At 41.7% G+C, this 12,850-nt stretch overlaps 1 protein-coding gene across 2 annotated transcripts in view; it reads left to right on the top strand.

Moving 5' to 3' along the window:
* The first annotated feature begins 1,498 nt into the window (after nucleotides 1–1,498).
* Nucleotides 1,499–12,850, top strand: part of SYNPO2L (synaptopodin 2 like) — a 38,089-nt gene continuing 26,737 nt past the window's right edge. Inside the window, exon 1 of one of the 2 annotated variants that reach the window (XM_033148596.1) lies at nucleotides 1,499–1,937. In XM_033148596.1, coding sequence (XP_033004487.1) covers nucleotides 1,830–1,937 — 108 coding nt within the window. In that variant the 5' untranslated portion in view covers nucleotides 1,499–1,829. Of the gene's footprint in view, nucleotides 1,938–8,134; nucleotides 8,152–12,850 lie in introns of those variants that run through there. The other variant, XM_033148597.1, reaches the window with a different exon arrangement.

The raw sequence follows: 12,850 nt of genomic DNA on the forward strand, positions 1-12,850 counted from the left end.
GAAGCAATGTGGCCTGCTTCACTGCTATGCTGAGCTATCAAGCAAATTAGTGGGAAGAGGCAGGATTGGACACATGTATTACCAGGGAAAGATGCAGCAAAAGAGTGGTTGCGCCATGCAGGCGGTATATTGATCCATGCAGCGCTCCTCTGATTGGCTCAGATTTGATTGGAGAAGCTCAGCCCTTTCCTAGTATGGGTCTATACCCTGCATTTGAATCTGGCACCTCCAGGATGTAAAGCATACGACTCTTCCTGCCTTGTTTGTGCAGAGGAGGGGAGAAGACAAATTCTCCATTATGTGTGTAATTGCTGTCTGTTGCTATAGCTAGGTGGTTAGGAAACTGCTTTGTAGTGTGTGCAGTGTGATTTCAAGTACTGAGGGTAGTATCCAATGTAGTACTATGACAATCCTCCCTTTGCTCCTCCTCCCATGTGCTGTTCTGAGAGTTCTTCTGAACACCGCCCTGAGACAATTATGGGAATTGTGGGGGTGCACAAGGGAAAAGAGAGGGGAACCCCATTGCTGAAACAGAAGTCATTGCACAGGGCTTCTGCTGACGGGGCCTGTTAGGTGAATTCCACCCAAAACAGTTCCCTCTCTTTTGCCTCTGACATGACTTTTGGTTTGTTTGTTTTTTTTCTGCCAGGCATGGAAGAGGTGAGTGGAGACATTTCCCCTCTGGTGAGGCTTAAAGTACCACATTAACAGCAGCAGCAGCAACAACACATAAGGTTCTTCCATGTGTGGGCATCAACACATTCCCTGGTGGAAGGAACTGGTAGAATCTTCTAGAACGCCAGGGGTATATCTGTCATTTCTGTATTTGCTGGTTGTGTAATTTCCTCATCTCTGCCCAGGCTGAGAACGTACTTGATATGGTAGCTGCTCCACCAGCACAGAAGGGGCATATGTCTAGTCATAATGTGTTTATAGGTTTGCTTTGCTAGTGGGGGGGGGGGGATTTTGACTTTCCATTTCTCCATTTTCAGCATTTTTGTCATGTCGTCCATCATGAAGGAATTTGTTAAAGATAAATTTGGGGCTTCTCTGAAATTTTATAATTCTGATATTGATTCAGGCATTTCAGCCTATTACTACATAATGATAGGCCTGGATTGTGCTATCAGTAATTTTTGACCCTTTAAGCATAATCCAAATGGGAAATCCTTGTGCATAGGCCCAACTGAAATAAATGGCAGCTCCCTTTCATTTAACAGGCTTGCACAGGAGAACGTTTCATTGGATGGTATCCATAGCTTTGCATGAAAGAAATGAAGGTTGCTTTGGCTAAGGTGGCATAAACATCTGATTGGTTTTATGTGCATGTTGAAAAACACAAAGGACAGCCTTCAGGAGCTTTGGAAATACCAAGTTTTATTGCAAAGCTTAAACCAAATCCTCCCCAGCTGGAAAAGTGTGAGACAAAGCTCTGGAAAGAAACAGGAGGAGAGCTATTTTCAGCCATGCTTTAGTGAAACATCCAGAGTCTATTGCGGGCCAGGAGGTGGGGGGAGCACAGAGGGTGAGATTGACAAGATGCATGTGCAAAATGACTCTGGCCTCTTACCAAAAGTGGAGTCAAAACGGCTGGTGATAGTCTGTTCAGCAGCTGGAGATCTAGAAGGGTATGGAGCATTGGTCTTGCAGGACTAACCTCTAAGGAGGAGGGGGGAAAGGAAGAAGTGGGCTTTAGGACGGACTTGAGAAGGTTGATGCTCCTTGCAGCAATGGAAGAGGAAAGCACCATACCTTAAGAGTAAAAAAAGGTTTATTTTTATTTTTGAAAAGGACATTTGTCACCAAAGGAAAAAGACTGTGCTATAATCATGGGAGCTGAAGAAGAGGAGGTCGTTGTCACTCTCTCTGGAGGGGCACCCTGGGGCTTCCGTTTGCAGGGGGGCTCTGAACAGAAAAGACCCCTTCAAGTGTCAAAGGTAGGAAAAGAATACCAGTATATTCTAACCGTCTAAACGTGAAGAAATGCCAACGGTTTAATATGTGGTGAAACTCGTTTGACTGCTTTGCTGCCTTTAAATAAATTTATTTTCAGAGCAGAAAGCATGCATTCAAACTACTTCCACCAGAATTGGAATGCCTGTCTTCACCCTTGGACTGTGTAGTTACCTGTTTTAAAATACAGTAGCAAGGCTTATTTTCAAGGAAGCATGCATGGAATTGGACTTCAGGATAGTATTAGGCAACATATAACTTGTGAGGTTCATATACTGTAGCTTTTGTTAGCTTCCTTTTTATTTTTAAGGTAAGCTTCTAATGGGATGGTTACAGTGGCACATTTTAAAATGTAACTCATGGATTGAAAACAAGGCGCTCAATAAAATGAAGCCTAGATTCAATATGGTTTCAAGTTTGGATACAACATTTAAATGGTTACTCAGATCAATCTATTTACAAATTTTCTGTTAACTAAAACAGTGTTCCTGATTAGTTGGGCAAGTACTTGTAAAAAGTGCAAATGACAAGCACCATCATTGTTAAAAAACTTTTTAATGACAAGCACTGTCTTAAAATGACTGTTTCACCCTTTTCTCACATAAGAAAATCCCTAATGTGTGCACACATCATGTAAAAACAAAAGTATATATTTTGCTTTGGAATTATTGTTCTATTCCATATGCACATTAATTCAACAATTAATTAAGATTACATACATACAGCTCTCTAGATACAATGCTTTTTCATATCTGAGGGTTGTTTAAATAAGGCAGGTGCATGTATCTCTCAATTGTTATTCTCCCTTGTAGATTAATGGATATGTATGCAAATTGATTGTGGGCAGTTGTCCCATGAAAATAGTTACATAAATTATTCGCTGGTTTGGAATAAATTTCATGAACTTCTAGAAAGTCAGCTACCTCTCTGTGTCTTTAAGAAATGCTGTAGTGACCTATCGTGCATGAGAGAAAAGTTTAGATGGAATGATCTGATCATGCCCAGCAAAAGGGGAGGGTTCCTAAATGCAGGCTGCTGAAGTTAAGGCTCAGTCTTTCTTGTGTGCAAGTTATCAATTTCTACCTACAGTATTTAATCTGTATGCATATGATGCAATACTGCTAAAGGTAGCAGTGATTCATGTTGAAACTAATGGAATATATTAATCTTGTTTTATGTAAGTTGCATAACTTTCAATCAAGCCTAGTCATGATTGTTAGCTGGACACTGGGTACCTTGCTATCTCCCACTGAGCAGCAAAATGTAATAGCCAATGTAGTAGCAGCAGCAGTAGTAATAATATTAGCATAGTTTATTTTTTATATGCCACTGTTCTACCAAATTGAGTTGTTTTAACTTTTTGATGTTTGTTGCTCTGAGCTCCTTAGGGAGGAAGACTGGGAAAGAAAATTATCAAAATAAACAAATGTACTCCAAGTTATACAGGTATATGGCATAACCAAATAAGCCATTCAATAAAATAATTAAAAATATAGGTCACACTATCTAAAAGCAAATATAAATAACACTAAAATAAAAGTAACAAGGCTGAACAGTTTTTCACTTTAAAACTGGCAGTAGTAAAACTAGGTGTTGTATTTTAAAAGGCTGTTGAAATAAATGCATCTTCAGTTTTTTAGCAAAACAGACACACAAAGCAGAAGCCTGTGCAGTTTCGATAGGGAGAGCATTCTAGAGTTGCACCCTGCCACAGAAAAGGCCTCATCTATTTTACACACTTGACAGCACCCCTAGAACAAGACCTCTAGAGTTAAAATTCAGTCCCAGGTGGGCCTACCTGTATATGAGAGCAAGCAAGAGGCGAACAATAGAACATTAATTCATCTTTGTTGATTGTTCAAAACTTCCTGCACTGTACAAACTTTAAGAAATTAACGAAGCAAGCCAATCCTCATATTATGACAGGACTGGAATTAGGTTACTGCTGTGCCATTCAGATGGGCACCACACTGAATGAGTGTTAAGCTTGCAGTGCAGGGTGGTGAGGGGAGGGGGCATACAGCAAGATAGTACAAAAAGCAGTGTAAAAATGACAGACATGCACCCAGCATCCCTGGACAGTTCACCAGTGCTCACAGTTGGGGGCTGTGACAGCACCCATGTGCCACTGACGCATGAAGGAAGCCAATGAAGTCACGATGAGGGTGTTTCCACAGCACACACCCGTGCATCACCACATAAAAACATGCAAAATGACACCATTATCCCTCCAATGACCCCATCGACACAGCCAGTGGTAACCCCCACCCCTGTCGGTTTCCATACAGGGGTCCAAGCCCCTTTATGCTCTTCACAGCCACTGTTTTTGAGGACAGTACACAAAAGAAAGGAATACTTGCAACACAGCACTCACATAGCTTAATGGGCACATATCCTCTCTGGGATATGGGTTCAAGAGCTGCTCGGGGATGGGAAAGAACCTTTCCCCAAACACCCAAGGCGGTAGCCCCTTATTTATTACTGCTGCAGCAGGGTGTTTGCAAGCAAAAGACCCCGAACCAAGGTACACAAGCTCCTATATAGACTTTTTGAAATTCCCCCCCTCCAGCTCAAGACCACCCCTCCATACATTAGAATTACATCACAAATTGGGAGGGTCTGGTGGCAGTGGTCTGAGCATCTTGGACCCTGCCCCCATGCCTCCTGCTCTCCACCAAAAAACCCATCAAGTGAAACAAAAGATATTTACATTTCCCTATATCCCAGCCAAGTTAATCACACCTTTTTGTCTGATACTTAGATATCAGGATGCCAGAGATTATCACTCAGGCAGAGGTCTGCTGAGTAGCTGGAGGGGCAAACCCCCCCCCTTTGTTCCTGAGACAAAGAAATACTTGGTCAGTTGGGAGTGAGGCCTGTCTTCCTGTGCTGGTTTTCAGACATGAGGCCTTATTTGTTTTGGTACATTAATAACAATTCTTATATATAAATAAAATACCTAAAATTCTTACAACAGTGGGACATAGTTGTTGAATACCATCTTGTGAACTTTGTTCAGTAACAGATTGGCAGCCAGTGTAAATTCTACAAACAAGGTGCTATATGCTGGCAGTAGTTTGTCCCTATAAGCAATTTAGTAGTTTTGCACTACTGAAACTTCTTGACCAACCTCAAAGGTAGCCCCATATAGAGTGCATTGCACTACTCCAACTTTGAGAATACCAATGCATGGACAACTGTGGTCAAGCTATCCCAGCCCAGGAACGGCCACATCTGTTTTACCAGCCCAAGCTGGTAATAGGCACACCTAGCCACTGAAGACACCTGTGCCTCCAGTGACAGAGCGGGATCCACAAGCACTCCCAAACTACGCACCTGCCTTTTCAAAAAGAGTGTAACCAAGGGCAGGCAACTTGCTGACTTCCTGGATTTGGGAACCACTCACCCACAGAGCCTCTGCCTTGCCAGGATTCAGACTCAATTTATTAGTCCTCATTCAGTTCACCACTGCATCCAGACACTGGTCTAGACCCTTCTCAGCCATTCCCAATTCAGACACTACAGAGAAAGAATTGGATATCATCAGCACACTGATGACACCTCAGTCCAAATCTCTAGATAACCACTCCCAGCAGCTTCATACGGATGTTAAATGGCTCTGGGCTTAACCTCAAATAACATGCTAATCAACAGAGCACTTCAGCCCTATAAACCAGCAAGCTGCCTTTACATGCTCTCTGTTCAAAAACATATGGCTGTTAACCAGAAGATTAGACCAAGCTATTAGGAGGGTCCCAGCCTGTGAACACCTATTCCTGCTGGGAGATTTTGATGCCAGAGTTGGGGAACATTGGGATGGCAGGCTCCCCAAGGCTATGGGGAGCTGGCTTCAGGCACCAACTCTGGATTACAAAGATGTCTGCAAACAGGACATGAATACTGGCAACATTAACCCCGTCATGTAGGAATACCTTGCAGACGACCGCAGTGCCTGGAAACAGTCAGGTTGTGTATCCACAGCAGTGACCAGAGGACGAATGACCACTGGGAGGAGCACAGAAAGAATAAACTCTATGGTGCACCAACAGCAGCAAAACTGGATGCCTTCATCTGCCCCAGCTGCAGCAAAACATTTCTGCCATAACAAGTCTTTACAGCCACGGCAGGCACTATAACTCTCCAGTGGTTTGACTTCACCCCGAAGGCACACTCTTCCATTGTCTCCTGAGACAGACGAATGCCAACTAACCAAGCAGTGGTTCGAGTCCACCTAGGGACAGTTGTGGGCAGGATTCCTGCATTGCAGGTTGTTGGACTAGGGTCCCTTCCAACTCTACAGTTCTATAATTCTATGATTTTGTTATTCTGTCACAGAGAACCCAGTGATGTATTTTCAAAAGCCTTTCATCTGGTGTATTTAAATTTTCTTCCATCAGCAGTTCTGAAAGGGAGGTTCCAGAAAATCCTGTACAGTATTGTTGACATAATTAAAACAAAAAAAATAAAAAAAATTCCAGTACCACCTTAGAGACCAACTAAGTTTGTTCTTGGTATGAGCTTTGGTATGAGAACAAACTTAGTTGGTCTCTAAGGTGCTACTGGAAAGAATTTTTTATTTTATTTTGTTTTGACTATCATTGACATAAGTGTCACTGTGCATCAGTCTGGTGAGGTAGTATCTATAACTCACGTCCTTACGTACTGTACTTTTTATACGTAAGATTTTTATGGATTTCTTTTATCAGAAATTTCCGGGATGATTGGATTAAATTGGATCATTAAATAATAATAGATTGCTTTTCTACTTAAAATTGAACACTTAATGTGATTGTAACCACAAGACTGTGAGCTGTTTTGTGAAACTAACAGAAACTCCGGTTGGAAATGGGGCATACAAACTTGTTGTGTGTGAATGGATTTTTAAACTCCACTCATTGTGGCAGCTGCTGGTTCTGCTGAATTAGCCTTTTGGAGGAGTCAGGTTATGATACTTGACATATCCTTTCCATTCCAGTGGAACAGCTGTTGCTTAATACCTTTTCTCCTCATCGGTGCATTACGGACACATGTATTCATCCTTCCCTGTTTAATTATGTTGCTACTCTCTGGCCTTCCTATAGGAAGAATGAGGTTGTTTCTATAAATCAGGATTTCTGGCAATAAATAGTATTAGTTTCTTATTTGTAATGCACAGTCCATACACTGGTTGAGCATCTGTTGTGAAGATAGTGGTATCACCCCCACCCCAGACCTTCCAAGTGTCCCTATTTTCCAGGGACGTCCCTGATTTAGAGAAGCCATCCCGGTTTCTGATATGATCCCAGAATGTCCCACTTTTCCTTAGGATGTTGCTATTTTTATTGGAGAAACATTGGAGGGTATGGAGTTATCTAACCCCTGAGCCAATCCTGTATAGGGAAGTTTTTTTTTACTTTTTAAAGTTTTATTATATTTTTATATATGTTGGAAGCTGCCCAGAGTGGCTGGGGCAACCCAGTAAGATGTGTGGGTTATAAATAGTCAAATTGTCGTTATGGAATGGGACGTCCCTATTTTCATTGGAGAAATGTTGGCGGGTATGCCAGCCCTGCAATTTCCATCCCTCCTCCATTGGGGAAATCCAATTATTCTCTCACATAGTATATTTGTATCTATTAGGATGACTTATTTTCCACTGCTTGTGATGTTTAGGGAAGTTTTTAATGTTTGATGTTTTATTGTGTTTTTAATATTCTGTTGGGAGCCAGCCAGAGTGGCTGGGGAAACCCTGCCAGATGAGCGGGGTATAAATATTATTATTATTATTATTTTATTTTATTTTATTTAGATGGGACTATGCGAAGGGGCTGGTTCACTCTTCTGAATTACAAAGAGCAGCAGCAGCTGAACTTTTCAAACAGCACACAGCAAATATTAGAGGGGATAGCAGAAGGCATTTTGGATCAGTTCAGTTTCTTGTGTGTGATTACACAGTATGTGATTACAGAGTCACATATAAACTCAGCAACAAGGTTTATTGCAGCACACTTTGAAAAGTACTTTATGGTGCTGCACTTAGTGAGTTTAAGTGGGTCCTTACTGTTTGCTTCATGGTTTATATCTAGGAAGATGTCTTTTGCATTGCTTGGAAAGGCCGTGCAGACTGGGATTGACTGGAGTTGTAGCCAAAAACATCTGGAGGTGTAATATGTGCAAAGCCCAAGACGTACAGAGTATGGGTTGCTTTGAAAGTTTAAGGTACACATTATACTTTTAAATATAGTGTGTACTTTTGTCCTCTCTTCCCAGATCATCTTTTTCACTGATACCAGCCCAGGCTATAGTTGCAAAGAATCTGAGAACTAGTCAGTCAAGTTGTGTTGGCAATGTTATGTTCCAAGAGGGATTTATGAGTTTTTGAAAAGCTGCCTCTGGGAACAAGAACAGTTGGGAAGTCTTTCATTCTATTTATAGAGTTTCTCCATCTGTGTGGGGAGCTGGCTGTGAAGACCGAGAGTGGACTTTGTTGATTTTAGATGCCCGGGACACACAACGTAGTTGAAGACTGCTTGGTAAATGAAGAGCTTTGCTGCAGAGTTTTTTTCCTTGCTCAGTTACATACAGGCACAAACTGGAGTTCAAGAATTACCATCAATCCTGGCATAAACCAAGCTGTGGTTAGGCCAGAGCACTCTGATCTGGCTCTAAGCTCCAGATTTCATAGCCATGGCTCCAAGCTCCAGATTTCATAGCCATGGAGGCTGAGGGTTGCTAGGGGAGTACACTCCAGGAGTGCAAGATTCTTAAGAGACAAATTGTATGTGATGATTGCCATAGGCACAGACCCTTCAGCAAAATTGGGTTTGCCATTGAATTCCTGTCAAGTGGTGTTAAGGCTTAAAACACAACATGGGTAAGTTAGAGGCAGGAGCTGAATCCACTCCCTTCATTTTTCCTGACCCTCTGAAACAGCCTTTCAGTATCATCTTTCCACTGGTGAGATGGCATGAGTTGAAGTAATTCTAGGAGGAAACATCTTTAAACTGTTTTTTGGGGGGATGGAAAAAATATTGAGAGAGAGAGAATGTTCAGACACTTTCAATGGCTTTGTGATTTTAGGCTGCATTTACTCTTGGGAGAGCCTTGCAATTGGGTTGTTTAGATCCAATTTGTCAATGTGTGTGATTGGCACATGAGGATCCACACACTTCTGGTTTTTTTCACTCACCATTTCATTGTTTTGCTGCTGCTTGTCATCCATACCACTGGGTGGAGTTTGGTAGAAATACCCTGGGTATGTTTGGGATTTTTCTGTCCTCTCAATCATTCTTCTCCTAGTTATCGTACAAAATTTAAAAGCAGTTTGCTTGGTCTATTTTTAAAATAAAAAATATATTTGTTTTTGCTGAATTGAGGCTAAGAATGGCTTTTGCCCTTTTGCTGTTAGGGTTTTAGAAATGGACTGACAGTGTAATCCTATGCAATGTTTACTCAGAAGTTCTTACTGGTTCTTACTCCCAGCTTCCAGAATCCAGACTGTCGTTATTTTGTGAGTCTGATACAGCTGTATGCCAACAATTTTAGGTTGCGCAATTAAAGTGGATTTGGTGCTTTTGCACACACACACAAAACCCACATCCCCCAAAATTCACAGAATGCATGTGGTAAGAAAAGTGATGGGAATGTGCACTGGAAAATGTGGAATAAGGGCAATGATGGGCAATATCATACAACGTATGTGCAAACAAATTGGAATGAAAACTCAACAAACAATAATGTCATATAATCTCCACACAGATTTTGTGCAAACAAATCAGGATGACTGCTTAACAAATAGGTTGTCTGGAGAAGCACTTGGAACTCTGCAGCTAGTGCAGGCTGGTCCTTCCCTACCATGATGGGATAGAGAGTTGTTAGCATGATCTTTAGTTCCAAATGACAACCCCCCACCCAATTTATTTTTTATTAATTTTCAAATTATTATGGAACATAATAAGAAACATGTAAACAATAATTAAAAAATCAATAATATATCCAACTCAAAGCACGGTATACAAAACCTAAACATATAAAATAATAACCATTATCTTTTCTGATAGTGGAGCGAGAGGTAAAGATAAATGATCAATTCCTCTTTCTACTCTATAGCTTAAAAAACTTTATTAGTGTGGTGGAGCACTCCACTCCTCAGGTTCAGGACTGAGCGGGTGGAAAACTCATTGCCAAACCCCCAAATCTGACAATTACCAGATTGCATGAGAGTGTTGGGGGAGAATTGGGTTTGGGAGAATTTAATTAAATTATTTTTTTAAAGAAGAATTTATTGGTTTTTTCAAAACAAAGAACAATATAACACATACCCATACACATCACACCCAAACACAAACCCCACAATCAAACCACAACAAAACAAAATACACCAAAAATTCTTATTCTTGTTTACACAAAAAAAAAACTTTTCTTGTTCACATCACTACTTAGTGACTTCCCCCGTTTTCTCCCCTTTGGTTCCGAATCTAATTTACTTTAGTAACTTCTCATCTCTAAAATTAAATCATTTAAAAATCTAAACTAAACATACTTCTTAAGATCTTATTTTTACTCCAAAATAATCTATCACTTCTTATTTTACATCAAATCTATTCCAAATATTACTTCGTAATAACTAATAATACAACTTTATAACATAACATATTACTTCTTATATCAAATCATATCAAACATCTTCTTTCACTTAGACTGCTGCTAATCAAACAAAAATTCAAATATCTCTTCTCTAGTTCAAAAGCTTAAAATCTTAACACACTGGCTTCAGGGTACCATAATAAACCATCCTAATTTTATCCTTAATAAATTTCACCCTATCCCTTTTCTAACCATTTTCTTACGCCATCTCGGGGCTTCCCCCCAGATATTCCTCCATCTTACACCCCAACCATTTTCCAGAATGTCCTCTTTTCTTGTAAGTCCACAGATCCAGACATAGTCTATTACAGTCCTTGCAGGGAGCATCAGGGTACACAGATCCTCATTTTCCAGCATCTCCGCTTCAAAATTCCATTCAGGGAGAATTTAAATTTTAGCAAGGTGCTAAGAATCCCCCTTTAGAACTCATTGGCATGCATATACACACACCTATTAGAATGCTGCCATTTTCAGGGGGTGACATTTAGATTTGTCCATCTACTTGCACAGAAGGATTTCCCCTTCCTCTCCTTCACCTGCACCCTTAAATTATGTGGGACCTTCCAGAGTAAATGGGGGTTTGAAGGTTGGAGGGGAGATAAGTGGAAGGAGAAGTACTATTGTGTAAGTGGAATCCCATTCATGTAACATTGGATATCATCCAGATACCACCCAGAGAAGTCTGTTCTCCCCCTCTTGGGGTGGGTGGCTTTGCGGACAGGACCTGGGCCTCCCTGGTAAACTGGCCTATCGCAAGCCAGATCCGTATTCCTGCCGCTAAATGGGCCAATGGCGGCAGGAGTTAGTGGGTGTTCCCCTGGGTGTAGGACCAACCAACCAATTGCAGCCCTTGGTGCCATGCCCAGGGGAAGTTTAAATGCCCAGCCGGCAGGGCTTTTCTGCCTTTCTCTGCACCCGTTCTCCCACCCACCCTCCCTCAGATTAGGGTTTTTCATGGATAGTTTGACATTGCTATGGACAATGTCAGCCGCCTAAATTTTCAGGGGTCAGGCAGGAATTTCCCCCTCTTGGCTAATTGGAACTCCCACTTGGGTTTTCGCCTATCTTGTAGCAATCGTCACAACTTTGTAAGGCGGATAGGCATTGGGTAAGCCTAGTCTTGGTTGGAGAGGAGGTTGTAGCCTCCGCCTGCCCCTCCATGGGTAAGTGTAACCTATTAGAAGGATCCAGGAGGAGTGGCTCCTGTCCAATATCCAGACAGGGGTTGCTAGGGCCATGCCACTCCTCCAATGGGGACCACTTGGGGGATGCCCCGATTTGACGTAGGTCATAGGGTGTCCCGTCGTCGTCGTCCCCTGTCGTCTTCACCCTTAGAAACACTCCCAACACACGGGCAGGAGTGACATGCACAGTTGCTTACCACACTGCCTATGTCCAAACCTCACATCTGTAACCAATAAAGTTGTGGCCTTATTTGATCCTAAATCAATATCCTGTGAGGTGTCTAGTTATTTGCACCTTAGGGAACAGGGTGGTCATTGGACCTCGTTATGCAAATGAAAAGCTGATAGTCTATGGCTGTGTACACCCTCCATACATCATTTCCCCCCAAAGAATCCTTCTGTAGTTCATTAAGAGTGCTGGAAATTGTAGCTCTGTGAAGGATAAACTGTGGTTCCTAGGATGGTTTGGTGTTTGTGCTTTAAATGTATGGTGCATGCAGCATTCTTTGTGGAGAAATGTCTCCATGAAAGAGTTGTTTCTCTCCAAATATTGGGCTTGAGGCACCTTTTCCCCAGTCAATTACCGGTACATTCTTCAAATACAAGCAGATACCCTTGCTCCTGCTTCTCCCAACTATAGCATCTCACATGAGTGTACATAGTTCTTTATTTTGTTATTTGCCTACAAACTGTACCCCAGAAAACTTGGTGAAATGAGGGAAGGAAACCAGATGGAAACTGCTCAGTTTGATAGGAGCAGGAGAGCCTGTTTGCTCTATTGCTCTATTACTAGGTTTCATGTTCTCATTCCAGTTTTTTTTCTTTTCCAAATGTTAGAGGCAGAGGAAGGGCAAAGTCTTTGGAAGGCCTGGATGATGGCATTTGTGCTGATGAATGTGGCAGATGGAATGAGCAATTTCTATTTTAAGATTGCAGGAAGAGCTTGGAGCTGATCCCCAGAGGCTGATAAAGGTCCAACAAGTGTCTAGACAGCTCATACCTCCCAAAAAAAGATAGGCACTTCTTCTTTTTCCCTGCTCCTCTACTTTGCAGGGGAGACACAGAGGACCAGGATGTTATGCTAGGCT

Source organism: Lacerta agilis, chromosome 5 (genome assembly GCF_009819535.1).
Source record: "Lacerta agilis isolate rLacAgi1 chromosome 5, rLacAgi1.pri, whole genome shotgun sequence".
Classification (NCBI taxonomy): Eukaryota; Metazoa; Chordata; class Lepidosauria; order Squamata; family Lacertidae; genus Lacerta; species Lacerta agilis.